Source organism: Terrapene carolina, unplaced genomic scaffold (assembly GCF_002925995.2).
Source record: "Terrapene carolina triunguis isolate 2854851 unplaced genomic scaffold, T_m_triunguis-2.0 Scaffold85, whole genome shotgun sequence".
Lineage (NCBI taxonomy): Eukaryota > Metazoa > Chordata > Testudines > Emydidae > Terrapene > Terrapene triunguis.
In genome coordinates, this window is record NW_020664436.1 from 8,864,542 (window position 1) to 8,891,348 (window position 26,807).

The 26,807-nt window shown below is 39.9% G+C and overlaps 1 protein-coding gene across 1 annotated transcript in view; it reads right to left on the reverse strand.

The window, feature by feature from the left end:
* Nucleotides 1–26,807, reverse strand: part of BIRC6 (baculoviral IAP repeat containing 6) — a 330,062-nt gene that overhangs the window by 129,619 nt on the left and 173,636 nt on the right. Inside the window, 6 exon segments of the mRNA XM_024194786.2 lie at nt 1,895–2,068; nt 5,828–5,995; nt 9,229–9,360; nt 12,928–13,057; nt 16,878–17,021; nt 18,382–19,162. Coding sequence (XP_024050554.2) covers nt 1,895–2,068; nt 5,828–5,995; nt 9,229–9,360; nt 12,928–13,057; nt 16,878–17,021; nt 18,382–19,162 — 1,529 coding nt within the window.

The following is a 26,807-nucleotide window of genomic DNA, read 5'->3' on the forward strand; positions in this document are numbered from 1 at the left end:
GCTGCCCGGGGTCCCTAGGGACAGCTCTGTCCACCATTAGGGATTTTTTCCCCGAGAACCCCCTGTAACATTTCGCGAACCCCCAGGGGTTCACGAACCCCAGTTTGGGAACCACTGAACTAGATAAATTCATGGAGGATAGGTCCATCAATGGCTATTAGCCAGATGGTCAGAGATGGTGTTCCTAGCCTCTGTTTGCCAGAAGCTTGGAATAGGCAACCGAGGATGGATCACTTGATTATCTGCTCTGTTCATTCCCTCTGAAGCATCTGGCATTGGCCACTGTTGGACGACAGGATACTGGGCTAGATGAACCTTTGGTCTGACTCAGTATGGCCGTTCTTATGTTTTTATGACAAACTGATGGGCTAGGAAAGCGATCACTGCAGCAGCATTCTGAATGGATATGAGCAGGGCAAGACTGCATTTGTCAAGTCCAAAGAGAGGGATGTTACAGTAATTGAGATGTGAGATGATGAAATTTGAACATGAGTTTTAGCTGTGTGGGTGCATAGGAAAGGCTGTCTCTTACAGATATTATGCAGAAAGAATCAGCAAAATTTAAGCACAGCCAGGATGCGAGGACCTAGAAAGAGGGCCTAGTTGAAGATGATGCCCAAGCCTGGCCACCTAGGACATTACAGACCTGAGCAATGGGCAAGATGTTGGTGTTGTCCAAAGTGATCTAGAAAGGAGATATGCAAGAAGAGCTTGCAGTGGAAGAGATTAAGGGGTCAGTTTTAGCCATGTTGAGATTGATCTGATAGCTAGACATCCACAAGGAGATGTCAGAGAGGCTGACCAAGATTTTAATTTGGACAGAAGGAGACAAGTCGGTAGTAGAGAAGCAGATTTGAAAGTTGTCAGCATAGAAATAAATGGTAGCTGAAACTGTTACTGTGAGTAACCCTCACAGAAAAATGGAGGATGGATGAGGAGGATCTACTTCAGGACACACAAAAGGAGTGGTTAGAGATAGTAGGAAAACCAAGAAAGGACAGAAACAAGAGAGGACAGGATTTCAGGAAGAGTATAATGGATGGTGTCAAAGGTGGCTGACTGGTCAATGAAGAAGACGATAGAGTATTGGTTCTGAACTTTAGCTAGGAAGAGGTCAATAGAAACTTTGGCGAGAGCATTTCAGTGGAGTGCAGGCAACAGCAGCTGGATTGGAGAAAGCCTACGATCGAATTGGAGGAGACAAACTCCCAGACAGCGACCGTAGACAGCACATTAAAGAAGCTCAGAGATGAAAGGGAGAAGCAACATTAGTTGAAGAGGCAAGTGAGGTGAAGGGTGGCCCTTTTTAGATGGAAGAGACTACAGAAAGCTTGCATTGTGAGGGGAAAGAGCTAGGGAAGAGAGAGAGAGGTTTAGGAGACGAGTAAGGAGGGGGATGAGTAGGTGCAAAAGAGATGGGATGGAGCCACTGGGACAAGTGGAGAGGTCAGAGGAGAGCAGACAAGAAAATTTCCTCTGTGACATGGAGAAAGAGGAGGGAATTGTAGTGAAGGTGATGATGTACTTGTCAATTTTGTCTTGACAGAAAATCAGTGAGATCCTGTGCGGAGAAAGAAGTGCAGACAGGAAGAGGGGAGGGGGTTTCAGGACTGAGTCAAATGTGGCAAAAAGGCAGCTGGGAGTGAAGGTATAGGATTCAATTAAACTCAATTAGTATAGTTGCTTTAATTTCATTTTTGTTGTTCTCTGCATCTTATACCATATATCTTTGGAAGTAATTTCACAATGTTTAGTAGTGAAGACCTATGTACTATAAATCTCACCACTTCTCTCAAGCTGCATGATTTAGGAATACCAGCAAGGGAGAAATGGGAAACAGCCTGAAGTTAGGCATGTCTTGCTAAAAATACAGCAACAAAAGTTAAACACTTACCTTTTTCTGTGTGGAGACGCTTAAAGGAGTCTGTCTTTGACAGGCTTGGGTCTGAGATCACTTTGGAGCCAAGCTTAACTGTCAAGTCTATTGATCGGTAGCCTTGAGGGAGTTTACGGTCATATAGTAGAGTCAAAAGCTGTGCAAGTGTCATTTCAGCTGGCAAAGGCTGACCTAAACAACAACACAATTGGATCATTTTCCGGACAACAAATTTATGAAAATTATTTGATTAGGTTACTTTTAATACACCTTGCTTGTTCATTTATGCCACAGCTACAAAGGAGAATTTAACATCCTTGGGTCCTAACAAGCCTTTACTTCCTGACCACTTCAGTAAAATTTGACAGAGAAGTCCGTAAGTTTAAACTCGTCCTGTCATTGCACTGATTCCATCAGTCTGGAATAGACTATTGGATACCCACATTCACAGATACAGCTCACTGGACAGAAGTATTGGTGCCCCAATGATCTCCATGTATTATGGAATCACCGCTTCAGGTTCCATAATTAATACTAAGTTTTGCACTTTATTATGTATGAAGAACAGCATATCCTCCCCCAGTTACAGCACTTGTTCTGAGTTAAGAATTAATTTTATGAGAATTTACCATTAATTAGTTTATTAAAATTTTAAAATGAGTCCTTTAAGAAATTTTGCACACTTAAAATAATTCAGGACACAAAGTCTGGCATTAACAGAATAATACAGGCTAAAACTGCAAAGCAACAGGATTCTTAGGAGCAATTGCTCATTCAGAGATTAGTCTTTTTAGCCAGAAACAAAAACTTTTAGAGGCCACTTCAGAGAGAACGTTTGACCTCTTGTGTTTAGGAATTTGACGTAATTTAAGGTAAGTGTTTGCTCCCTCATCTTTTCTTATTGGGAGGCAGCCAGTCTAAGACCACAATAATCTCCAGTTTTAGGACTAAAAAAAGAATGGTCCTGTTGATCTTTTTCAGTGGGAAGAGGGTCTGATGATCTCTTAAAGTAGAATTACTATGTAATTTATAAACTGATTGCTAAAGTTGCAGAAAGGTATGAGGCATACACATCTAATCTCCAAGCAACTGAGAGCTCCTTTCCCCCGCCAGATGTAAAATCCCATGAGCAGACATACTAAGTGGAGACTGGTAATGGTACCACTGGGATGAGTGTAACCAGATTGACTTAGGTAGGTAACCAAATTGATAGCTTTGATTGTTACTAAGAAGTTTACTCCACAAATCTCTCAGAGAGGAAGCATTGTGTTTGATTACATACCCCATACATCTTATATGTTTTTTCAAGCACGTAGTTGTCTTGTGTCAAAGCTGCTGCCACTTAAGAAGCAAGCTTTCTTTCAATGGCTGAAGTAGTTTCTCCCCAGGCTGCCAGGGGACCCAATGCATCTCCTTAAAGAGTAAATGAAAGGTCTCTGTTCCCTTAGACAAGAGATACACCTCAAAATGAAGTGACAGAAAACCAAGCCTGCTGCATCTGCCAGACAGAGGCAAAGTCCTGGACTTGTGGGGCAGGTTCTGACCATACAGACAGGTAGCCATCTGGGTACCAAAAATTTAGCCAGTGAGCTGCCTCAAGTAGCGGCTGTGAGTGTAGTTGCTCAACAGTCCACTCCTGGCTGCCAGACTGTGTATGAAAACATGTATTCATTTTACTGGTAATGAAGTGCTCAGGTTTAAAAAAAAAAAAGGAAGCATGGTTGAATGGTTAGAGAGGTAGCCTTGGAGACCTGGGTCCTTGCATAGCCACAGGCTTCCTGTGGGTGGCCTTGAGCAAGTCACTTGTCCCTCTGTGCCTCAGTTCCCCATCTGTAAAATGAGATTAGTACTTCCCCTACCTCAAAGGGTGATGTAAGGGTAAGTACTTTAAAAACTGTGAGGTAATCAGACACTACAGTGATTGATCATTGTGCTCATCTAATCTGATCTCTTGTGTAATACAGGCCAAAGAATTTCAGAAATTCTTGCATCAGTATCAGTATCTTTCAAAGGGACACTGAATCTTAACTTTAAAAGACTTCAAGTAACAGGGTATCCACCAAATCCCTTGGTAGGCTGTTTCAATGGTTAGGTACCCGCACTTAAAAAAAATAATAATAAAAAATGCACCCTATTCCCATTTTGAATTTAACTTCAATTTCCAAACTCTAGCTCTTCTTATGCCTTTGTCTGCTAGACTGAAGAACTCTCTGGAATCAGGTATCTGATCCCAGCGTAAGAACTTTGAGACTGACCAAGTCAACCTCAAAGCCTTTTCTTTACCAAAATAGACTGAACTTCTTAAGTCTCACTATAAGGACGGTTTTCCAGACCACAAGTAATTCATGTGGCTCTCCTCCTAAGGCACCCTCAATTTTTCAAAATTTTTAAAGTGTTGACACCAGAACTAAACACAGTATTCCAGTCCTGCTTTTATCAATGTTGTTTCCCTACTAGTCTACATTCCCCATTATCCATCCAAGGATCATGTTAACCCCCTTCAGCCACAGCATTACACTGGGAGCTCATGTTTGGTGGGCAATCCACCATGATCTCCAAGTCCTTTTCAAGGCAGTGCTTTCCAGAATACACCTCCAATCCTGTAAGTATGACATTTCCCCCCCTAGTGGGATGACCTGACATTTGGCTGTATTAACATGCATGTTTGAATAAACCCAGTTTATCAAGCAATCCTGATCGCTCTGCCTAAATATATAGAGAATGTAGTAATTGCCATACTGGATCAGATCTGTTGCCCATCTAGCCCAGTATCATGTTTTTAACAGTGACCAGCACCAGGAAGCTGAATGAACCCTGCAGTAGGGCGATGTGAGACAATCTGTATCCCACTGAAGATCTCCTCATAATCCTTAACTGTCAGAGTTTGACTTAAACCCTGAAACAGATTTTATTTTTTCCAAAAAATTTTAGCATTGACTATAACAACTGTGGATATTCTTGTGTGACCTCCATCCCTAATCCCACTTGAATCTTGACCTCAACAGCATTTTATGGAAAGGTTCCAGTCTAATTACACATTGTGTAAAAAAGTATTTTATTTTACTTGTTGTGAATTCGCCACCTTTCAATTTAAGTGAACATCCCCCCACTCTCCCTCATTCTTGTTTTAGATGGGGACAACATACGCTCTTCTCTATACTATTTATAACTCTATATATTATCACAGCTCCTCTTACTTGTCTCCTTACCTAAGGTAAATAATCTCTTTTCAATCTCTCTTCGTATTAGAGTTTTCTGTACCTCTAATGATTCTCATTACTCTTCCCTGAACCCTTCATTCTGCAATAAGGTGACCTGTCATCTTAATTAATTTACCACTCCACCAGTCTGTGTGTCATCTACAAACGTTCAAAATATTGAATAGCACATGGCTGCTTTACATATTTTTCATATGAAAATCTGGCTAAGACATGCTATTTTAGGAAGCATAAATATTGTGGCATTCAATCAAGGACACAGACTGGCAAATGAACTTCTCTAAAGCACTAAAAGTTGCTATCCACTTAAGTGACAAACTGGATATAGCTGACTCTTGAATTTATCCTTGGGAGGTCAAAAACAGTGAGGCAGCTTACAAAAACTCTTGTTGCTGGGCTGCAGGGGAATCTTTTTTTAATTAAATTTGCTAGTTTAAGAGCTAGAGACTGAATTTCAAGGGAAGCCAGCATGTCCATACCTCAGTTTTTACAGCCAAGCTTTATAGACACATGAGCTGCTATAAAGCCTCGCTTTCATTTGAAAGGTAGATCAGTGATAAAATGGTTATAACCCTGCAGTAGGTAGAGGTGAAAGAAGGAATGCAGATATCCATCAGCATTATACTTACTATTTAATATTACATGTGTACATCATGTTGAGTTTTTTTTTTTTTTTTTAAACTGAAGGGAAAGTTAATTATTTCAACAGTTTAAAAACAGTTCTTGAAGTTACCTGGTAGAAGTTTATGGTATAGATGAAAAACTGGAACGCTAATGGTCTTGCTGGAAGATTCACCTCCTGAGGAAGAGCTACCTACTTTATCTGTCATCATTCTGCCTCGTCTTGATGGTGGACGAGGAGGAGTTGATGAAACAGCTCTTTTTGACTGAGATTTCAAACCTAGTAAAGAAATGAAATGTTCAAAGTCATTTTGGTTTCAAAAGCCTTTCTAGTTAACTCTTTAATGGAAGACGTTCTCATTACTAGCAGTAATGGATGGAGACTCACACACACCGACCCCGCAATTGACAAAACCTGCTCTGAACCACTGAATTGTGAAATTCCCATTCGTGATCTTGGAGAAGTACCTGCTGAGGCTGTCTGCTAGCGTATTGTGTACCTGCAGGAGGTGTACTGCTGATAGAGTAATCTGGCATCGAATATACCAGTTACACAGATTGATAGCTTCTATGCAAAGAGGGATGGATCTTGCTCCCCATCCTTGATGTAGAAAACTGTCATTATGTTGTCCAACATCACTTAAATGTCAGGATTGTATAAGTGGTAGGAATTGCTTGCAGGCCTTGTGGACACCTTGTAATTCAAGGAGGTTTAACGTGCATCCTGAACTCTTGGGGAGTCCATGTCCCTTGAGCTGTATGCTCTTCCAGATGGTTGCCCCAGCTTAGCAAGGAGGCATCCATTAACAAAATTCTCTTGGGTGGGGAAGGAGCGAAGGGGACCCCCACACACATACTCTCTGCTCTCCCACCAAGCTCTCCTGGTCTATGGGAGGGAGCAAGACTAATTTATCCATATTATCTTTGCTTGCCAAGTACACTGGTGGTAAGCAATGAAGGTGAAGTCTTGCAAATGGTGTCATATAGGCACAAGACGCCATGTGACCTAGGAGGATGAGACATGAGCGGATCAATGTCTGTCTGTGGGCTCAGTCTGACTTGCGTGACAAGGTTCTTTATGGACTGGAATTGGACAGAAGTGATGAATAGGTATGTTTTACCTGAGACACCAAGAGCAAGGTACAAGGGGGAGGTAACAAGCAGATTTCATGAAACATGTAAGGTGGTACATAAGTTGTCTCCGTCTATAAATGCCAAGGTATCTCGACTTAACCCATTGTGTGGCCGAGGGGACAGCAGAGACTCCCACTGCTGACTGAGCCATTCGTTATCACTGGGCACTCGTGTTAGTGTATCTGTAACCACAGAGCCAGGATGCTAGGACTGCGTCTTGAGAGCAATAAATCTGGCCGATGGCCTTTGTCATCGAACCGAGCCTGTGGTCTTTCTTATGAGTAACACTGATGTCTGCTGAATTAGCAGGCAGCATTATCTGCTAGTGCTGATAACACTGGAGTTTCAAAAACAGAAGCACTGAGCACATGTAACAGTTTAGCAGCCTGGACAACATTACTGTTGTCCAGGCTGCTAAATGACATTTCAGCCTTCTACACTTAACATGTGCTTGTTGACTTTTTGGGAGACATCAGCAAAAAGTCCCATATAGAATAGTATTGTGAGGAAACTGCAAGTATGACTGGAATGTATGACGTGTTTGCACATTTCATTTATTTTGATGGGAAGACTAGTGTGTGTGAGAGATTTTGGATGAGGAGTCAGGAGAAAAAGATTTTGTGGATGAGGAGATGGTAAGTGTGTATTTTTGTGAGATGAATGTGTGTGTGTATGGAGAAAGAAGATGATAGGTACAAGTACAGAAATTAGAAGCAGGGAACGTAAGAGAGAAGAAAGATTGTAAATTTGGGGAAGAGGTAGATAACCCAACACAGGAGAAGAAAGATGAAAAAGAAGAAGGAGAGAACAATTATTTCATAACATAGTAACTGCTATTTAAGAGAAAAATTGAGAAAGACAAAGGGATAGATACAGAATAGTGAAAAGAAAGAGAAAAAACACATAACTGGGATAAAGAAAATTTTTAAAAGGTTTCACTTAATAGAAAGGATAGAAGTAAAATGATGCAATAAAGAACCAGACTTTTAAAGTCTATTTAAAAAAGGGATGGGCGATATAACATGGTGCTTATGAGAACAGAAATTTGCTTAGGGTCAGCCCTCGCTGGCTATGCTGCCTCTCTCATAACTTTATCTTTTTAAATGTTGAACAAAACTTGTCAAGTTTTCTTGTTCACTAGTACATATGAAAGCGCTGTTTTTTTATTCTGAAAATATAGTAACACTTTAAGGATTAAAGTGGATTAGGAAACACTATTTCACTAGGAGGGTGGTGAAGCACTGGAATGGGTTACCTAGGGAGGTGGTGGAATCTCCATCCTTAGAGGTTTTTAGGGCCCGGCTTGACAAAGCCCTGGCTGGGATGATTTAGTTGGTGTTGGTCCTGCTTTGGGCAGGGGACTGGACTAGATGACCTCCTGAGGTCTATTCCAACCTTAATATTCTATGATTAGTCACACCCATCTGTTCCTCCATCCCCACTACCTCTCCCACTGAAGCTGCTGCACTTTATAGTCAGCTGAGTTGCATTAAACATATTTTGAGTAGTGAAACAGCGGCCCAGTTCAGATATAGATGAACCTCTTAAATTGTGTTTAAAATGCTGAAGTCCTGATAGGGGAGACAGTTTGAGAAATACTGGTTTCAAGAGTCAAAAGAAATCAGTGTCCCGCCCTGAGCTCATTTTCATGCCCAGGTGAAACTATGGTAGATCAGCCATCTTCAAAAGATGGTCAGCCAAAGTGTTAAGAGAATACCATGAGTTCCTTAGAAGTTCAGTCATCAGGTCTTAAACAGCAGAACTTCAGAGCAAGATACTGCAATACCTCCTGCAGCCACCTGTTCAACTTTAAATCCCCTCTACCATGGCCAACTTCTCATGTTCAAGCTACAGAGTGTACATTCCATTCCAATTTTACAAGAGAAGTTTACATGACTGATTTTAGAAGGATATGAATGAGTTTTCAAAAGGTCTAGGATTTTGGAAAAATCCTCTATATTCATGTGGAATAAAGGGTATTGGTTTTATACGTACTTATCTCCATCGTGACATCTTTTGCCATTATGGAACTATTTGTATTTACCATGCAAATGGTGTAAATGAAGGTTCTGGGTTTAGGTGATCTTTATAAATACAATATGACACATGCGGGAGACACATGTACTTTTACAAATAGGACTCTTTACCACAGCGTAACTCATTAGCGGTCGTGGTTGTACTGGGGCCCATCCCTTGTTGCTAAAGGTCAGTAAGCTTAATTAAGGAATATCATTGTCAAACATTTTCAGTAGTACACCTTTGGTAATAACAATGGTGGGTTTATACGAGTTGACATAATTATTCTCATTTTATGTTCAGAGGGATTGATTTTACAAAAGAGGTGAAAAGGAAAGAAAAAAAAAAACCCACAACACATACCAGAGGCAACAACAACACTGTAATTGTCCTGAAAGCCATTTTCTGCTTTAACTTTTTCTTTCTCTTCGTAGTTCTTTTTTTCTTTATCTTCTTTCTGTTCATTAATTAGTTTAGCTGTGATACTTGGTGTATCTGCAGGAGAAAAAAAAAGTACGCACATATTTTATAGGTATTAAGATGTCATGTTGATTTAATTATCATTTTATAATTTCTCACCCACTCACTAGATATTCATTTGGTTTCACTCAATTACCTTGCTGGCTTGGAGCTTTGAGTTCCATTCTAACTACCAAAATTATCTTAAGCTTCTTTAATAACAAAAGACCAGGCATTGACAGAGTACTGACAAGAAGTCTTGCAGCTAATTTTCCTTGGACCATTTAAAGGAACAATGCTTTGACAATCCAGGCAGAAGTTCAAGTATTTAGTTGTTTGTATTCAGGTGATATGACTAGCAGAGTTAGAAAAATCACTGCTACCAACAGAAAAAAGGAGATTAAACAAAGATAAATTACTATGTTTAATTGTAGACAACTGTAGACTTAGATGAGTAAGCCAAAATATTTGAACTTAGATGTCATGTTGTGCATCTCAGCTGCTGAGCACTCTGTTTCCACTGAAGGCAACAGAAGCTGCTCTGAAAAATCAGACCACTTATTTAGATGCAGAACACTAGATATCAGTATTAATCTACTAATGGCAGCAATTAAACAATTGTCAGTTTTCCTTTTGGTTGCATTGGATGATCTCACATTGGTAATGGATGTCATAGTGCATAAATGGCCAAATAGTCTCCTTGTCTACTTCCGATTGGGAAGGTGATCCAGAAAACATCAAAAAGGACCACGTGATCATCCTCATCTCCTACTAGTCAAACGAAACATGGGCCTAGGACCTAGGTGTCCAAGGAGTCACCATGTACTTACTGCAAGGACCCCTTTTATACCACAACTCAGATCATCTACAGTTGAGGCACTGAAAGATAAACAGTTTGCCTGGGGTTCTTCTCCAGATTAATCAAGCATTTTCCTTGCTTGAAGACACAAATTGACCGATGACACCTACTCTTCCATCTGAACCAAATTTCACTTTTGATATAGAGAGAGAATTACAAGACCCCTGAAACCCAGAAAATGCCAGCTATTCTAGAGCTCCTCCAGCATGACAGGGAGCTGTGTCTCCATCAAATCCAGGCAAATCGTGGACACCCGCTGCATTTTATAATCAGGATCCTTAGGTTCTCTGAATGTGCATCATTGGGTTTCTCAGAGCCAACAGGCATATTAGAAACCGCATCTGGGAGGTGTACTTGTAAAGCAAAATTTGAGACTGACCCATGTTGGTATATTCTAGGATGCACTTATATTGGGTCAGTATTATAATCCTCCTAGTTGCTGGTGTTTTAAGTGTTGAGCTGAATGTCATTTCAGTCACCTAATGAGAAGGGAGTGAGCAGTTGCACAGGCTGATTATTTTAGCAGATGCTGCTTCCCTATCTGCAGACGCTGCCAGAAGTAGACTGAGTCACTCTTAAATGGCCCAGTCCCTTCCTTTTGCACGGAGATCCCACTGCCTCTGGTGGTATAGTCAATATTCTTCACAATTATTATGACTTTTGACTACTTGAAATATGGATAACCATGTAGTTACTGCTAATTAGCTCCACTGTATATATAATGGTGTGGTTTTACCCTTCTACAAAAACTATTCCCCTCCCCTTCAGTTCAAATGGAAGGGCTCTTACAACTGGCAGGCCAAACAATATCTTTCTTATCTTCCCTTTGGTCTAAATGGGATAGAAGAGTTAATTTAAAAGGCAAATGCAAAGAGAAAGAATTGAGCTATTGCCATTTTTAACCTCTCTGTGATGCATAAAGGCAGCCAAAGAGGTATTGGGTATTATTATTTTTTTAAAAAGTGCTTCTGCTTGTTTATCATTAGATATTTAAACCTTGTCTACCCAAGTACGCTAAAATACATGGAGAAATAGGGAAATTATAACTTCATAAGAGACGGCAATTTGAGATTAATAGGCAGCAGGTTTAAAACAAACAAAAGGAAGTACTTCTTCACACAACACATAATCAAAGTTCAAATGTACTGTAGGATGTACCGCATTTTTAATCACAAAGCTCCAGTGAACATGATATTTGATTTACTGAAATTTGTCTGGTAATAGAAGTGTCACATACCAATAACTTCATGTATTTTTCTCTCATTTATTTTAAATTGCTATACTCTGATGAAAGATGCTACATTAGTGCAATATGTTACTGGTCATCAGTATGTTAAAAGACTTTGGAAAAAGTTAATTATGAAAAAGTGTCAGTGCAGCACTGGTTGATCACAGAAACAGAGAACACCAGATTATTAGCAGATGCAAACAAACATAGCCCCTCTGAAATGCACAAAGTCAATACAGCTACACCAGAGGATTTGACTCAAAAAGTTTGAAAATATAGACATTCCCAGAGCAATTTTAACTGAGACACTCGTATATACTGTCAAAATTACAGCTAAGTATTTGCAAATTCATATGAGGATCTATGAAAATATGTATTTTGTATGGACTCACTTATGTGCAATGTGGCAGAGTTGCAACTGTTCTAGGAACTGTAACTTTGAATTTCCTTTGACTCCTCTAAAATGTCAACAATAGCTTAGCAATACAGACAACCTACTAAAGTTTTTTAATTTTTTAATTTAATATTGTGGTGAATTTTTTTTTAAACTTTATTGCATATATAAAATGGCTTAAGAGCTTTTTACCTTGCTTGTTTCTCTCCTTTGGAACATCAAGTTTGATTTTCCTGGTTTTGCCCAAGGACCCCTGAGAGGCCACTGTGATGTTTATTGTGAACGTTAACCTTAATTTCATGAGCAAGGTAACTGAATCTTTATTAAAGATTGTACTTCTCCAAAATGTTGAACTGGTCCTTGCAGTTAAATAGATATTTAATATAGAAAAGACTAATAGTCTGACTGAAAATCTTGGATTTTATTTTTGGATAAAATAAATACCCTCAGTCGTGACCATCTTGTTTGTTCTGGTTTTTCAACTTTATTCATAACTTTCAAAATTAGTTCTCAATTTCCATTTTATAGATAAATATTATTTATATTGCAGGTAAATATGTATGAGTGTAAATTAGATTGCAAAGGATGGTATAAACACTCCACATGGACATCATTTCTGTGATGTTTAACTTGCAACAAACATTAAGCAAATGATCGCAGTAAGGAATTTTTTTAAATTGGGCTCAGACATAGTTAAAGGGAACTTTGAATACTGAACTCAAATATTCATAAGATTTTGGAAGTATCTCAGGAGAAAATTTGAAAGTATTTTAAATATTGAAAATGTAGGCATAGTAATATATTTTGTGGCTTGGCAGCTGAAGATAAGCTCTGAACGGTTAAGTATGTCTAAGATTGCCTCCTCTAAATCTATTATGTAAAGTTGAAAGAACTGTATGTCCAATCTAAAACTGCAACCATTAGAGGAAAGCCTGTGTTATATGTTCCCAAAAAAGTAAAACTTTAATCTCTGATTACTGTCTATTTTGAAACTTTGTTACAAGTATGCAGATATCACACACACACATATATATATATATATATATATATATATATATATAATAGCAGACACAATTTTCCCTTAACACATTATAGAATTAAATACACAGTATTGAAACTTGCCTGACACACGGTCAAGAACCTCTGCTAATGTTGTTGAGACAGGTAAGTGAAGAGTACGGAACTTGTGTCCTGCGCCATACATTGGATGTTGGATTACGTGGCTGGTAGCATTAATTCTACCTTTGTACAACTAAAAATAAATAAAAACCAGTTACTTGCAAGTATTCAGAAATAAGGCCAACAATCATGACAAGTTGTTAAACTATATTAAGTAAAATCACAATATGCAGCCATTCACTCTCCAGACCAAAAGAAATTTTTTTGAAAGTATGCCAACTTGATAAGATGGTAAAATGATTCATCACAAATTAAAAAAAAAATTTTTTACACAAAGAAAACTGCTGCAAAAATCTGTTTTTGTTTAGCACTCAGAAAATAAACCAATAGTCTTTATTTTTATTTTTAAGTTCAGTACAAGACCCTCTCTCATCATCTTCAGTGTGCACGCACCTGACATGTTAGGTACTTTGGGTTTAATTTCTTTTCTTTTTGAAAGTAAAAAGAAATTCTCCCCCACTCCAATAAGCTTTGCACAGAGGTGGTTACTACTCTTGAGAAATCAACAGAAAAAAAAGTTGAAGATCACATACCATTTATGAGTAATCAGAAATATAGTTAGCAAAGTAATTCTAGATTTAGCAATAGGTACTTCGCTTTTATAATACAAGAACCACTAAAAAGTTATTTTAAAATAACTGAAAATAGCACTTCTCAACCCAAATTACCTCCCCCATTTAAATTCATATCCGATTTCTTTAGTTAAAAAAAATTTTAGTTGCTTTTTACTCCTCCTAGCTTTCCAAAATCCTCCCTGCCCTGCATAGAAAGTTATTATTCTGTTACTTCTTGCTCATCAACAGAATTGTTTACTAAATCCCAAATGCAGGGCCAGTTTATTCCTGTGCAACCCAATCAAAAGCAGAGAGGTGATGAGTGTCACTGGGGCAAAATTTAGTCAAAATTCGTTTTTTATGACATCTGAGAACTCTGCAGTGTTTGAAGGGTGTGTTGCTATAGAATATTTGCTGTTCTGAAGATCTACTCTTTATAGTAAATGCCATTTCTGATCAGATTACTCTACCCACCCAGTTAGAGCTAACTTACACCCTGTTCTAGGTAGTTTAGGTGAAAAGATATAAATGTGCAACCCAATCTTTTAACAGATTCTGTATGTTGCAAATATATTTTAATTGTTCTGTGCACATTCACATTATGCTAGGATTTTTTTCTTCAGATGTTTGAGATTGAGCAAAAAGAAATAAAAGCTATATCCTAAGAACTATGGAATCCAAGTCAAGTGACAAAAATGACTTGAGTTTAGATAATCACTTTGTAACCATGGAAAGACAGGATCCTGGTTTCTGTAAGAAGGCAGAGCCCTTTCCCCCCCATGGGGTTTTAAGCTGCTGGAGCGTGTTGGTAAAAACCTTCAAGATCCAATGTCTGCCATCATTCAATGGGTAACTAGTGAGGAAACACAAAGGAACATCCCCAAGAGAGTCCAAATCTTACTCCAGGGATGTATGGGAGACAAAGGATAGACTCCTCGTCAAGGGATCTCATTAACCACTTGAAGGCCTAAGACATGGAAATGTTCCTCTTAGAGGTGGATGGAATAGTCTTGGGAATATATATTTGGAGTTACCTTGATGGGTCTCAGGACTGAAGCAGACTGACTTGCCCATTTTGTCCCGGACATTGAGGAGAACTGACCTACCTATGCAGTTATCTCCAGAGGAATCTCGTGTAGGTTAGGATGGGTGTGTGAGAGAGAAGTCCCAATAAGTCATCCAGATTCTGATCCCCTTCTTGGGGGGAATTGAGGGTTCAAGGACTGGGGACAACTGTGGTAGAGCACCCCTTCTGTGGCTCCTGAGAGGGAGGTCCCTCAAAGAGGCACCATCATCACAATTTTTGCTTCCTCTCTAGCCAGATCCACTATGCTGGGTAAAGCACGGTGGGTTGGTGAGAGAACAAAGCCAAGGTGAGACGTTTAGTAAATAGTATCATTTTGGACAAAATAATTTTTTCTTTTTAAAATCTCCAAATTTTACTTGAGAAGGAAAGAGGAAGTGGGGAACAGCTGTGAAAATTGGCTTTAAAAGCCAAAAAAAAAAAATAAATAAAGGAAAGGAAGGAGAACTGAGCAACTGCTCTGTTCAGCCGCATAGAGCCAAGAGTCTGAAGAACCACACTTTGGTTTGTGGCCAAGCCCTACAGACACTGTAAAGGCATTTGAGATCCCTCTGGGATGCTAGAAGAGATAACAGAATGTACCTCAATGGGTGATAAGTAATGGTCCAGAAACACAGATGCTGAGCTGACTATAAAACCTAGCAAAATTCTGAATTGAACTGATGTCAATTCAGATTCTCTGAATCATTTTTCAAATTTGTTTTTGTATGCTTCCAGTTCTTTGTGTGGTAATATGATTTGGTTCTCAATAGCATTGTGACAGTAGGTGCAGCCTGTAATGTCACGTTCCTTTGAAGTCTTTTTCAATGGCTTTTGCTAAGTTAGTAACTCTCTGCAGAGTCTCTTGCTATGTAAAATGCGTGCTTTTCATGAAGAGGGCAAGTTTCATACTTTTGGTAGTTGGATGGAAATGTAAACACACTCTTCTGGTGCTCCACCAAAAGTGCCATTGGGAAACTTGGGCATCAATCCTCCTTTTTAAAAAACGTAACTAGAGTGTCATGGTGACTAGGCAAGAACCTCTGAACTTCCTCAATATACCTTAGGACTGTGTTAGATGTTCCTTTCTCAACAGGTTTAAATACAGTGTTGAACATTATATGTTAGCAGTTTAGGATGATTGCATTTAAGAAGTTGCACTTCTTTATTTTCATTTTTGTTTTTTGAACTGGTAGCAAAGATCTCCTTGTCATATTTCTTGGTATTTTTAGATGGCACTGTCAACTGCTTGGATATAATATTCTATGGTTTACTTTTCAAATGTAGAATCAATAGTGGGGATCAATAAGCGAGAAAGCAATTTTCCCAGTATTGAAGTATTAGATGGTCTCAGTTCTTCCTTTAATTTTTCCCTTACTTCTTCACTTGTAGCATCAAGCAGTGGACTTGCGAATTTAAATCGGTCTTAATGAGTATATCCTGGGTGCAGTGCTTCACTTATTTCTTTAAATTGCTCATTTTGTATTATATCCAAGAGGATGTTGGCATAAAAGAAAGCTGCAACTTTACCTAGTTCACGTTTGTCGTTTTTTTTTTGGCAAAACATTTTTCTTGTAAAAAATTCTCTTACTACTTAACTCTTTTTTTTGGTTTTCATTGCTTCTATCTATTGGCAGTCTCAATTGCCACCACGTCCTTCAATAATCAGGCAACCAAAATTAAATTAATACAATGATGTTTGGTAATCAGTGAACATTTAATCATTCATTGACCAGCTTTCAATTTACTACAGTTAGAATGAGAGAACCATCTAATGAATTCAACATTCAACACTGAAAATTAAATGCTAAATAAATTCGTAAGACATGTTATCAGAAGTCCCTCAAGAGGTTCCAGATTCTAGCGAACTGAGATCCTCTAAAAGTCTGTAACTCCACTCACTTCTCTCTCTCCAGTGATAACTGATTCAATCCACAAACCTCATCTCTCCAATCAACAATGATTCCACCAAATCCCCTTCCCGGGCATTCAATAACTTCTTGTGTCAGATAGAAGAAGAATTACTTGTGGCTCTTTTAAATGTTACATTTATGTAAATATGTCAGAGTGATATACAGCAAATTAAAAATCTAGAAAGAGCCCTTCAACCCTCTCCCCACATCCACCAAAAAAGTAGTTATCACTATTCCGCAATAAATATAGTAAAGAAAGCTGTCATTGTTTGCTAAAAAAGCAGAATCAACTGTGAGAATGTACAAGTAGTGTGTAGTCAGATCGAATTGACAATTCATAATGTAGATACACAAAAGACCTACTGGACATGGGGACTGAAGAAACATTGTCACTTTTTCATCCTCCAGCATCAACTGCAAAAACAGCCTTCTAATAAACCCTGAAATGTTTCCAGATGTTGGGAGGTTCCCTCGTTGAGGAGATGACTGGAACAATTCACAGAGAACCTGAAAATGCAAGATTAGATAAAATTTTAGAATATGACCGTGCACAAACCTATAAAATATAGTTCTGCATTATCATTAATAGCGCAGCATGGCCATTAATTTTTAAGATTTGCGGCCACTTATTTTTCAAATTAGGGTTTAAATGATCTCATCTTCAATTTATCACCAGAGGAGGATAAATGGTTACCTATGAACAGGTTACCAACAGCAAAACAAGTTAAAAATGAATTAAGAGTAAAAAAACAAAAAGCAGCATAGGAGTCAATATAATAATTCAAGTTTATTTTTAAGGCAATATTGTGAAAAACAAAGGCTCGTTGACAAAAATATGGAGAGGGAAAGTCAATCTTGACTAGGTGTTGCATCAAGAATGTGAAAAGTAATTTTTCTGCTTTATGGAGGAATTTCACTACACTGGGGTGAAGTTCTTCTCTGGAAATGGCCTCTTCTTACTCAATTTATCTGATCCTAGTATGTATTCAGACTTAATTTACAGATAAAAATTAAGGCTTTTTTTTTTTTTTTTTTTTATATGTTTTCCTCCTGTTGGCACTGCAGAGCTAACGGCTAAGAGGACATGAACTACAGTAGATGCTTGTTTGCAGCATCATCTTATAAGAGCAACCACCGCTTACGAGCAACATTTCCCCTGGGAACACTTTCCCTACTGTGAATTGTCGACACTCCCCGTAACAGCAACAGTCACTTGGGGGCGCAATATAGCAAAAGGGCACCGGTATGTTGCTACTAAAGAGCATCTGCTGCAATTCCATTCTTCTCAATATGTTAACAGAATTCCAAATGCAACGCCACATTCTGCTTTCTGTTACCTGTGCAGCAATCAACTGCACTGAAAGCAATAAAGTTGCTCAAGCATCTCTGCAAAGTGTTTTTATTAATGAGAGAGAAAAACACACCCAGTTTTATCTTCGGATTCCAGATTAAAAGTGCACAATTGGGCAAATTTGATTTACAAACACACGACCAAGGTGCCATTCTTATAGTGAGTTAGCAAAACAGAAATGCACTTTAATGTAAGTGACAAAACAGAGCCCCATGTGCCATACTGAATATTGTACTAGCGGGCAGAAGAATTAATCTCTCTTCCATCAAACAAAGCGCAATGTGCTAATATTTCATGATGCAAAACCGTCTCCGTTAAATGGCATATTAAAGAATCAAATCTACAAATAAAACAAAATATACTGCAGAATCTACATTCACATCCCTTAATCATCCAATACGCTATTTTTTCCTGTGTAAAATTTAAGCCACAAAAGCTTATGTTCTCAAATCTTGTACCAACTAAATTTACACTTAAAAATAATAAAAGTTACAGATTAAGGTTTTGCTCTTTTACCTGTGCCATCAGCCTCTGGTTATTAGGATGGCAGGAGATGCACTGTAAAAAGAATGCAACGGTTGCATTTTCAATTGCGGTCCTTTGCTGAGTGGTCAGTCCTGTTCCTGCCGTTGAAGAAAGCAAAGTAGATCTTGCACTGGTCTGTTGCGCTACCACACTGTGTCCTCCAGAAGTGGCACCAGAATGGCACAACAGAAATAAAAGTGCTGTCCACAGTGGATTGACTTCAGAACCACCCAACCAATCCTTCATGATGTGGCTGTTACCAACTTCTGTCAAAAACCTGAGTACAGGAGCAACTAGGTCTGCCGTGATCGGCATTTTATTAAAGTGCTGTGGAACATGATGTCTCCTGAGTCTATCCTGGGTAATATCCACAGATTGAGAAGCGCAGTCAGAGCTGGAAGTATGGTTAAAGCAGAAACTAGCAAGACTTCTTACAAGGAGAGAGGGCAAACCTGAGTCCAATAATTGCTTGATAGCTTCGGGAGACTGAGATGAGGCAGCAAGGGTAGCCAAGTGAGACTCTGTTAGTGCAAGAGGTGCTTGTGCATTTTTAGAGTCATCTGTTAAAGATGAACTAAGGTCCTGTTTTTTGCTGTCATCCGTCATAGACAGTCTATGTTGACACTGCATTGGAGGAGGGGTAATACCCATCCAGCCCATGAGTAAGGAAAAGTAATTTGGGTGGATGTGGCACATTGAGCAAAGCAAACTATCAACAGCTTTCTTCAAAACCATGTTGCAGGGAAGAGACATTGACCAGTTAAAGAGTGACCTAGAGGAGAAGGAGAAAAAAGAAGAAAAAGTCACACCAAAACAAAAATTTGCCACTCGTTTTCTCTTGTTAGTCAAAAGTTAATAAAAATGCTTTCCAAAGATACTATACATGAGTTTAATTATGCTACTATATTCAGAGGTTTGTAGAACTTTTTTTAACTAACAAATATCTGAGAATGTTAGCCTACTTGATATCACAGCATAATCTGGACACTGCATAAAAATCACTATATTTGAATTTATTTCTTTAGGATATATTTAATACAGCTATTATCTAGTAGATTGAAGACGAGGGCTGTAAATCAAGAGACCCAGGTCATGCAACTGTACCATTTAGGTCATGCAACCTTGAACAAACTGTGACCTTAATAACGCAACGCGTAAATATGGGGATAAGGTAACCCACCTTTGTGAAGAACTTTGCAATTAAGCGGTTTAAAGATCTCAAAGTATTTTAGTAAGTTCCCAGGACATTTTATAACTCTCTCTATTCAAGCACCATCTAAACAACTTCTAGGATAAAAGAATGAAAAATAGTGTAACGTAGATTTAGCGTAATGAAGTTTTCTACGTACCCCCACTCTCAGTGCTCTTCTGAAGAAAATTACAATTGAAAATAGGGTACAATTTAATAAAAGTAAACCTATGCAATTATTCTTCTAGAACCACTCAAAAGAATGCATATCCTGTAGTTTGTCTGCAGTCAAAGAAGAGCTGCCTTTAATGGTAAAGGAAGTCAATGGGACTTGTGCTCCTAAATTACTCATCCACTTTTGAAAATGCCATTAGTACACCACTGGACTGTATCACTAATTACTTACATAATTTATTTCAAAGTAGACAAATTATTTTAAAAAAGCATAGCTGAGTTTCAATATCTCTCACACTACAGCACACTCGTGCCTAAAGTGATCTGACTCTTCACATAGGTAGATATACTCTAGATCCCATTTCAGTATTAGCATTTCAGATCTTATTGGGTAGGGATAATTTCAACTACCTACAAATTGAAATCAGAGCCCACTTTTACTCCTGTCATAGATGGAGGATTTATTTCATGTCTACCCTGAAGGATGATACGCTCAATTAGGTGTCAGATATCTAAGGGAAAACACTGTTCAACTAGTAGCCTGCATAACTGGTGGCTTAGTGAGATTCTATAATCATTTTTCCTCTTTGATCACCAATCACATGCTTGCTAAATAGTCACTGCCAAGTCCTGTCCAACTGAAATGCTCTAGGCAATTTCATAATAAATGAAAAGAGAAAGTATCCTTTTCCATCTAGGTTGTTTGGTGCCTTAAAAATAACAAAGTAGTATTTATGCACCAAAATAAAAACATTAAAATGGAAAGGAGGGGGGGCGGGGAAGAAGAGAACAAATGGAAACAACAACAACAAAAATCACAGGAGAAATTTAAGAGAAAAAGTTAAGGCTTGATGAAAAACAACCAAATTAAAAGATTTTAGAAAAATAAACGAAAATATAAAGAAGATAAATAATTTTGGATTAATATAATCTGTCATGAGATCCATTTTGTACTTTAAAATGGCGGTGGTATTATTGACTTATCTCCTTAGTATTTCAGACTTATGGTACCAGTTACTAGAGAGAAAGACTCTCTCACTATCCTGTGCCATGACAATTGAAATCAGATCTAATCATCTTGATAACAGTTCAGAGATTTCAATGTGTGGTGAGTAAAGGCAATATGCTCTTAACAGAGGAAGGGCTCAATTCTAGGACTCCTTTTCTGTTAATCCAGACTCCAAGTCTGCTGGCGTTACAGATGGGCTTTATACAATGCCCTGTGCATTGAGGCTTATGTATGAGGATGATTGTGGGAGATTTATGTGCAGATTTACCTGGACTGAGTCTATTTAGTTATGCTGACGTTGGTCAACATATGAGAAAATGACTTAACTTATAGTTAGGGCCCTACCAAATTCACAGTCATAGGATTTTAAAAATAATAAATTTCACAGTTTCAGATACTTAAATGTGAAATTTCACAGTGGTGTAGCCGTGGGGCTCCCAACACAAAAAGGAGTCATGGGGGGAGTCACGGTATTGCCACCCTTACTTTTGCGCTGTTTCTGGCGATAGCGCTGCCTTCAGAGCTGGGCAGCCGTAGATCAGCAGCTACTGACTGGGCGCCCGACTCTGAAGGCAGCACTGCCGCCAACAACAGTGAGGGTGGCACAGTCTGGGGGGTCCTCACTTTTCTGGGGGGGAGGGCTGGCCTTATAGGTGAGCGAGCGCCCAGGGTGCCGTGGTTGGGGGGCGGAGGGGTCCATGGTCACCTCCCCCGCTCTCTCTCACACAGACAGACAGAGACACACACAACCAGCCCAAGGCACCTTTAACTCCCAAATACCAGGGCACTGGGCCCAGAGCCAGGGAAGGGCAGAGCTGTGGGTGCCCTGGCTGAGGGCTCCTATTGTATGTCAGGTCTAACTGCTGGTCCTGGACAGGCTAGTGAGGGACAGGACTTCCTCTTCCCCTGCAGAGGCCACTCCCGGGGCCATGTCAGACCCAGCTCCAGGAACCTTCCCCGGCTGCAGGAAGCTCTGCAGCTGCTGACTAAGAGCCCAGCTCTGAAGGCAGCGCCACTGTTAGCAGCAGTGCAGAAATAAGGATGGCATGGTATGGTATTACTACCTTTACTGCTGCGGCGCTGCCTTCAGAGCTGGGCTCTCAGCCAGCAGCCACCACTTTCCAGCCACCTAGCTCTGAAGGCAATGCAGAAGTAAAGGAGGCAATACTACAACCCCCCTACAATAGCCTTGAGACACCCCCATGCCCCCTTTTTGGGTTGGGACCCCCAGTTTGAGAAATGCTGATATCCCCTGTGAAATCTGTATAGTATAGGGTAAAAGTACATAAAAGACCGATTTCACGGTCCGTGACGTGATTTTCACGGCTGTGAATTTGGTAGGGCCCTACTTATAGTAACTGGAGGTTCTTTGAGACACTCTGTATTCCACTGTGGGTAGGTATGTGCTCCATGCACCCAGAGTTAGAGAATTCTTTGAAAGCAGCATCCTTCGGTCTATGCCTGCAACTGAGGAGATAAGGGGCTGAATGGACCAACCATCTTTCCAGTTCCTTCTCGACAAAAAATCCTGTTATGATCTGAAGCAGAGGGGAAAGAGGGTGGGTAATGGAATACAGATGGGGACCACACATCTCAAAGAACTTTCAGTTACTATAAGTTAAGTAACTTTCACTTTGAGTGCTGGTCCCTGTGTGTGTTCCACTGTGGGTGATTGTAAAACAGTACTTAAGTAGGAGAAGGGTGCAAAGATGCAAGCAGCAGAACCATCTGAAGGACCGCTGTCCCAAAGGATGCATCAGGGAAGTAGTTCAGTGCTAGAACATAATGTCTCATGAATGTGTGAAAGGAACTCCATATACTGCTTTTCAAGTGTCAAAAGTATTTCTTGAAGCCATACGATTGTGCTCTTGTACAACGAGCCCTCATCCCATAATGGGGAGAAAGATGTGACAAATGACAGCAGAACACACAGCTCACGATCCATTTAGAGATCCTCTGAGAGGATATAGTTTGACCTCGGACTCATTCTGCTACAGCAAGGACCAGTGTTGGTGATATTCTGATTGGCTGTGGCCTTTTCAGATGTAAGGCTTGCCGTACATCAAGGGCATGAAGCAGGGCTTATACTCTCTAAATTCTCCAGGCTATAGCCCCGGGGGAGGGGGGGAGAGGGCACGCCAAGGGCTCCTGTGGATTTGAAATATTTATCAGAGCTCTGCTCCGGTGGGCTCCCGCTGAATTTAAGTCCTGGCATGAAGACTCCTTCTCTTCGGATGAGTGTTTCGGATAAAAAACAGGTAAGTGGATTGACTGGTTAAGGTGAAACTCTGAAACTACTTGGGTGGAGTGAACTTAGGATATAAATCCAATGAGACTGTCTTTATGGAACATGGTATAAAGTAGATCTGCCGTCTGTGCTCCAGGCCCTCCTGGCTGAGGTGATGGTCACAAGGAATGCAACCTTCATAGATAGGAGAGACACGGAACGTGCAGCTAGTGGTTTGAAAAGAGGTTTAGTAAGTACCAAAAGAACAGGGTTTAAGTTCCATTGAGGAGAAGGTTTCCTGACTGGTGGAAAGGTTCTGATTTCCAAAATCAGCTAGTCACTAGGTAAGCAAAAACTGAATATCCCTGTGAAGGTGGGTGGTACGCACTGAGTGTTGCCAGGTGGACCTGTAAAGAGTTAATGGAGAGACTGGTCACTTTGACAAGAGAGAAGATAGGATGCCAATAACAGAAAAGATTTCGTACTGCTTAAGAGCATGAACATTCTAGAGTTGACACCCATCCAAAAACCCAGGCTTGAGATGCAGTACTTAGGGAGTGGAATGTTTGATTCTGCCCTTCCCATGAGTCAGGAGATTGGAAAAGGGTGGAATGTTGATCAACGACCAAGATGACATGCATAGGAGACAATAAGGGCAATAAGGATGACTTGTGGCTTGGCATGTCGAATTTTCTGTAAGACCTGTGTTAGGAATGGCAAGGGAGGGAAGGCATAGTTCAGATGGTCTGAAATAAGAAGCGATGGAATGGATTGGAGAAGAAAGCTACTAGAGCCTCCCCCGGGATAGTGCTTGGAGTGTGCTATAGACCACCAAGATCTGATTTGGATATGGATAGAGACCTCTTTAATGTTTTTAATGAAGTAAATAGTAATGGGAATTGTGTGATCATGGGAGACTAACTTCCCAGATATAGACTGGAGGACAGGTGCTAGTAATAATAATAGGGCTCAGATTTTTCTGGATGCGATAGCTGATGGATTCCTTCACCAAGTAGTTGCTGAATCAACAAGAGAGGATGCCATTTTAGATTTGGTTTTGGTGAGTAGTGAGGACGTCATAGAAGAAATGGTTGTAGGGGACAACCTTGGTTCGAGCGATCATGAGCTAATTCAGTTCAAACTAAATGGAAGGATAAACAAATAGATCTGTAACTAGGGTTTTTGATTTCAAAAGGGCTAACTTTAAAAAATTAAGGAAATTAGTTAGGGAAGTGGATTGGACTGAAGAACTTCTACATCTAAAGGCAGGAGAAGGCCTGGAATTACTTCAAGTCAAAGTTGCAGAAATTATCAGAAGCCTCTATCCCAAGAAAGGGGAAAAAATTCATAGGCAGGAATTGTAAACCAAGCTGGATGAGCAAGCATCTCAGAGAGGTGATTAAGAAAAAGCAGAAAGCCTACAAGGAGTGGCAGATGGGAGTGATCAGCAAGGAAAGCTACCTTATTGAGGTCAGAACATGTAGGGATAAAGTGAGAAAGGCCAAAAGCCATGTAGAGTTGGACTTTGCCAAGGGAATTAAAACCAATAGAAAAGGTTCTATAGCCATATAAACAAGAAGAAAACAAAGAAAGAAAAAGTGGGACCGCTAAACACTGAGGATGGAGTGGAGGTTAAGGATAATCTAGGCATGGCCCAATATCTAAACAAATACTTTGCTTCAGTCTTTAATGAGGCTAATGAGGAGCTTAGGGATAATGGTAGGATGACAAATGGAAACGAGGATATGAAGGTAGATATTACCACATCCAAGGTAGAAGCCAAACTCGAACAACTTAATGGGACTAAATCGGGGGCCCAGATAATCTTCATCCAAGAATAATGAAGGAACTAGCACATGAAATTGAAAGCCCATTAGCAAGAATTTTTAATGAATCTGTAAACTCAGGGCTTGTACCATATGACTGGAGAATTGCTAACATAGTTCCTATTTTTAAGAAAGGAAAAAAAGTGATCCGGGTAACTAAAAGCCTGTTAGTTTGACATCTGTAGTATGCAAGGTCTTGGAAAAAAATCTGAAGGAGAAAGTAGTTAAGGACATGGAGGTCAATGGTAATTGGGACAAAATACAACATGGTTTTACAAAAGATAGATCGTGCCAAACCAACCTGATCTTCTTTGAGAAGGTAACAGATTTTTTTAGACAAAGGAAATGCAGTGGATCTAATTTACCTCAATTTCAGTAAGGCATTTGATACGGTTCCACATGGGGAATTATTAGCTAAATTGGAAAAGATGGGGATCAATATGAAAATTGAAAGGTGGATAAAGAACTGGTTAAAGGGGAGACTACAACGGGTCATACTGAAAGGTGAACTGTCAGGCTGGAGGGAGGTTACTAGTGGAGTTCCTCAGGGATCAGTTTGGGGACCAATCTTTTTATTACTGACCTTGGCACAAAAAGTGAGAATGTGCTAATAAAGTTTGCGGATGACACAAAGCTGGGAGGTATTGCCAATACAGAGAAGGACCGGGATATCATACAGGAAGATCTCGATGACCTTGTAAACTGGAGTAATAGTAATAGGATGAAATTTAATAGTGAAAAGTGCAAGGTCATGAATTTAGGGATTAACAACAAGAATTTTTGTTAGAAGCTGGGGACGCATCAGTTGGAAGTAACAGAGGAGGAGAAGGACCTCGGAGTATTGGTTGATGACAGGATGACTATGAGCCGCCAATGTGATATGGCCGTGAAAAAAGCTAATGCGGTCTTGGGATGCATCAGGCGAGGTATTTCCAGTAGAGATAAGGAGGTGTTAGTACCGTTATACAAGGCACTGGTGAGACCTCATCTGGAATACTGTGTGCAGTTCTGGTCTCCCATGTTTAAGGATGAATTCAAACTGGAACAGGTAGAGAGAAGGGCTACTAGGATGATCCGAGGAATGGAACACCTGTCTTATGAAAGGAGACCCAAAGGGCTTGGCTTGTTTAGCCTAACCAAAAGAAGGCTGAGGGGAGATATGATTGTCCTCTATAAATATATCAGAGGAATAAATACCAGGGAAGGAGAGGAATTATTTAAGCTCAGTACCAATGTGGACACAAGAACAAATGTATATAACCTGGCCATCAGGAAGTTTAGATTTGCAAGTAGCCCAAGGTTTCTAACCATCAGAGGAGTGAAGTTCTGGAACTGCATTCCAAGGGGAGCAGTGGGGGCAAAAGACATATCTGGCTTCAAGACTAAGCTTGATAAGTTTATGGAGGGGATGGTATGATGGGATAGCCTAATTTTGGCAATAAATTGATCTTTGTGGTAAAATATGGCCAATGGCCCATGATGGGATGTTAGGTGGGGTGGGATCTGAGTTACTACAGAGAATTCTTTCCTGGGTGTCTGGCTGGTGAGTCTTGCCCACATGCTCAGAGTTTAGCTGATTGCCATATTTGGGGTCAGGAAGGAATTTTCCTCCACGGCAGATTGGCAGAGGCCCTGGGGGTTTTTCGCCTTTCTCTGCAGCGTGGGGCACGGGTCACTTGCTGGAGGATTCTCTGCACCTTGAAGTCTTTAAACCACGATTTGAGGACTTCAATAGCTCAGACATAGGTTAGGGGTTTGATACAGGAGTGGGTGGGTGAGATTCTGTGGCCTGAGTTGTGCAGGAGGTCAGACTAGACGATCATAATGGTCTCTTCTGATCTTAAAGTCTGTGATTGGTACCGGAGGTATGGTTGCTGCCAGAGTGCGGTCCTGTACCGACAGAGCCCTGGATTTGTAGGACTTCTTGTCATGACTCAGACTTAGGATGTTCTAAATCCTCATGGGCTGAGCAGGAAGACTTGCTCGGCTTAG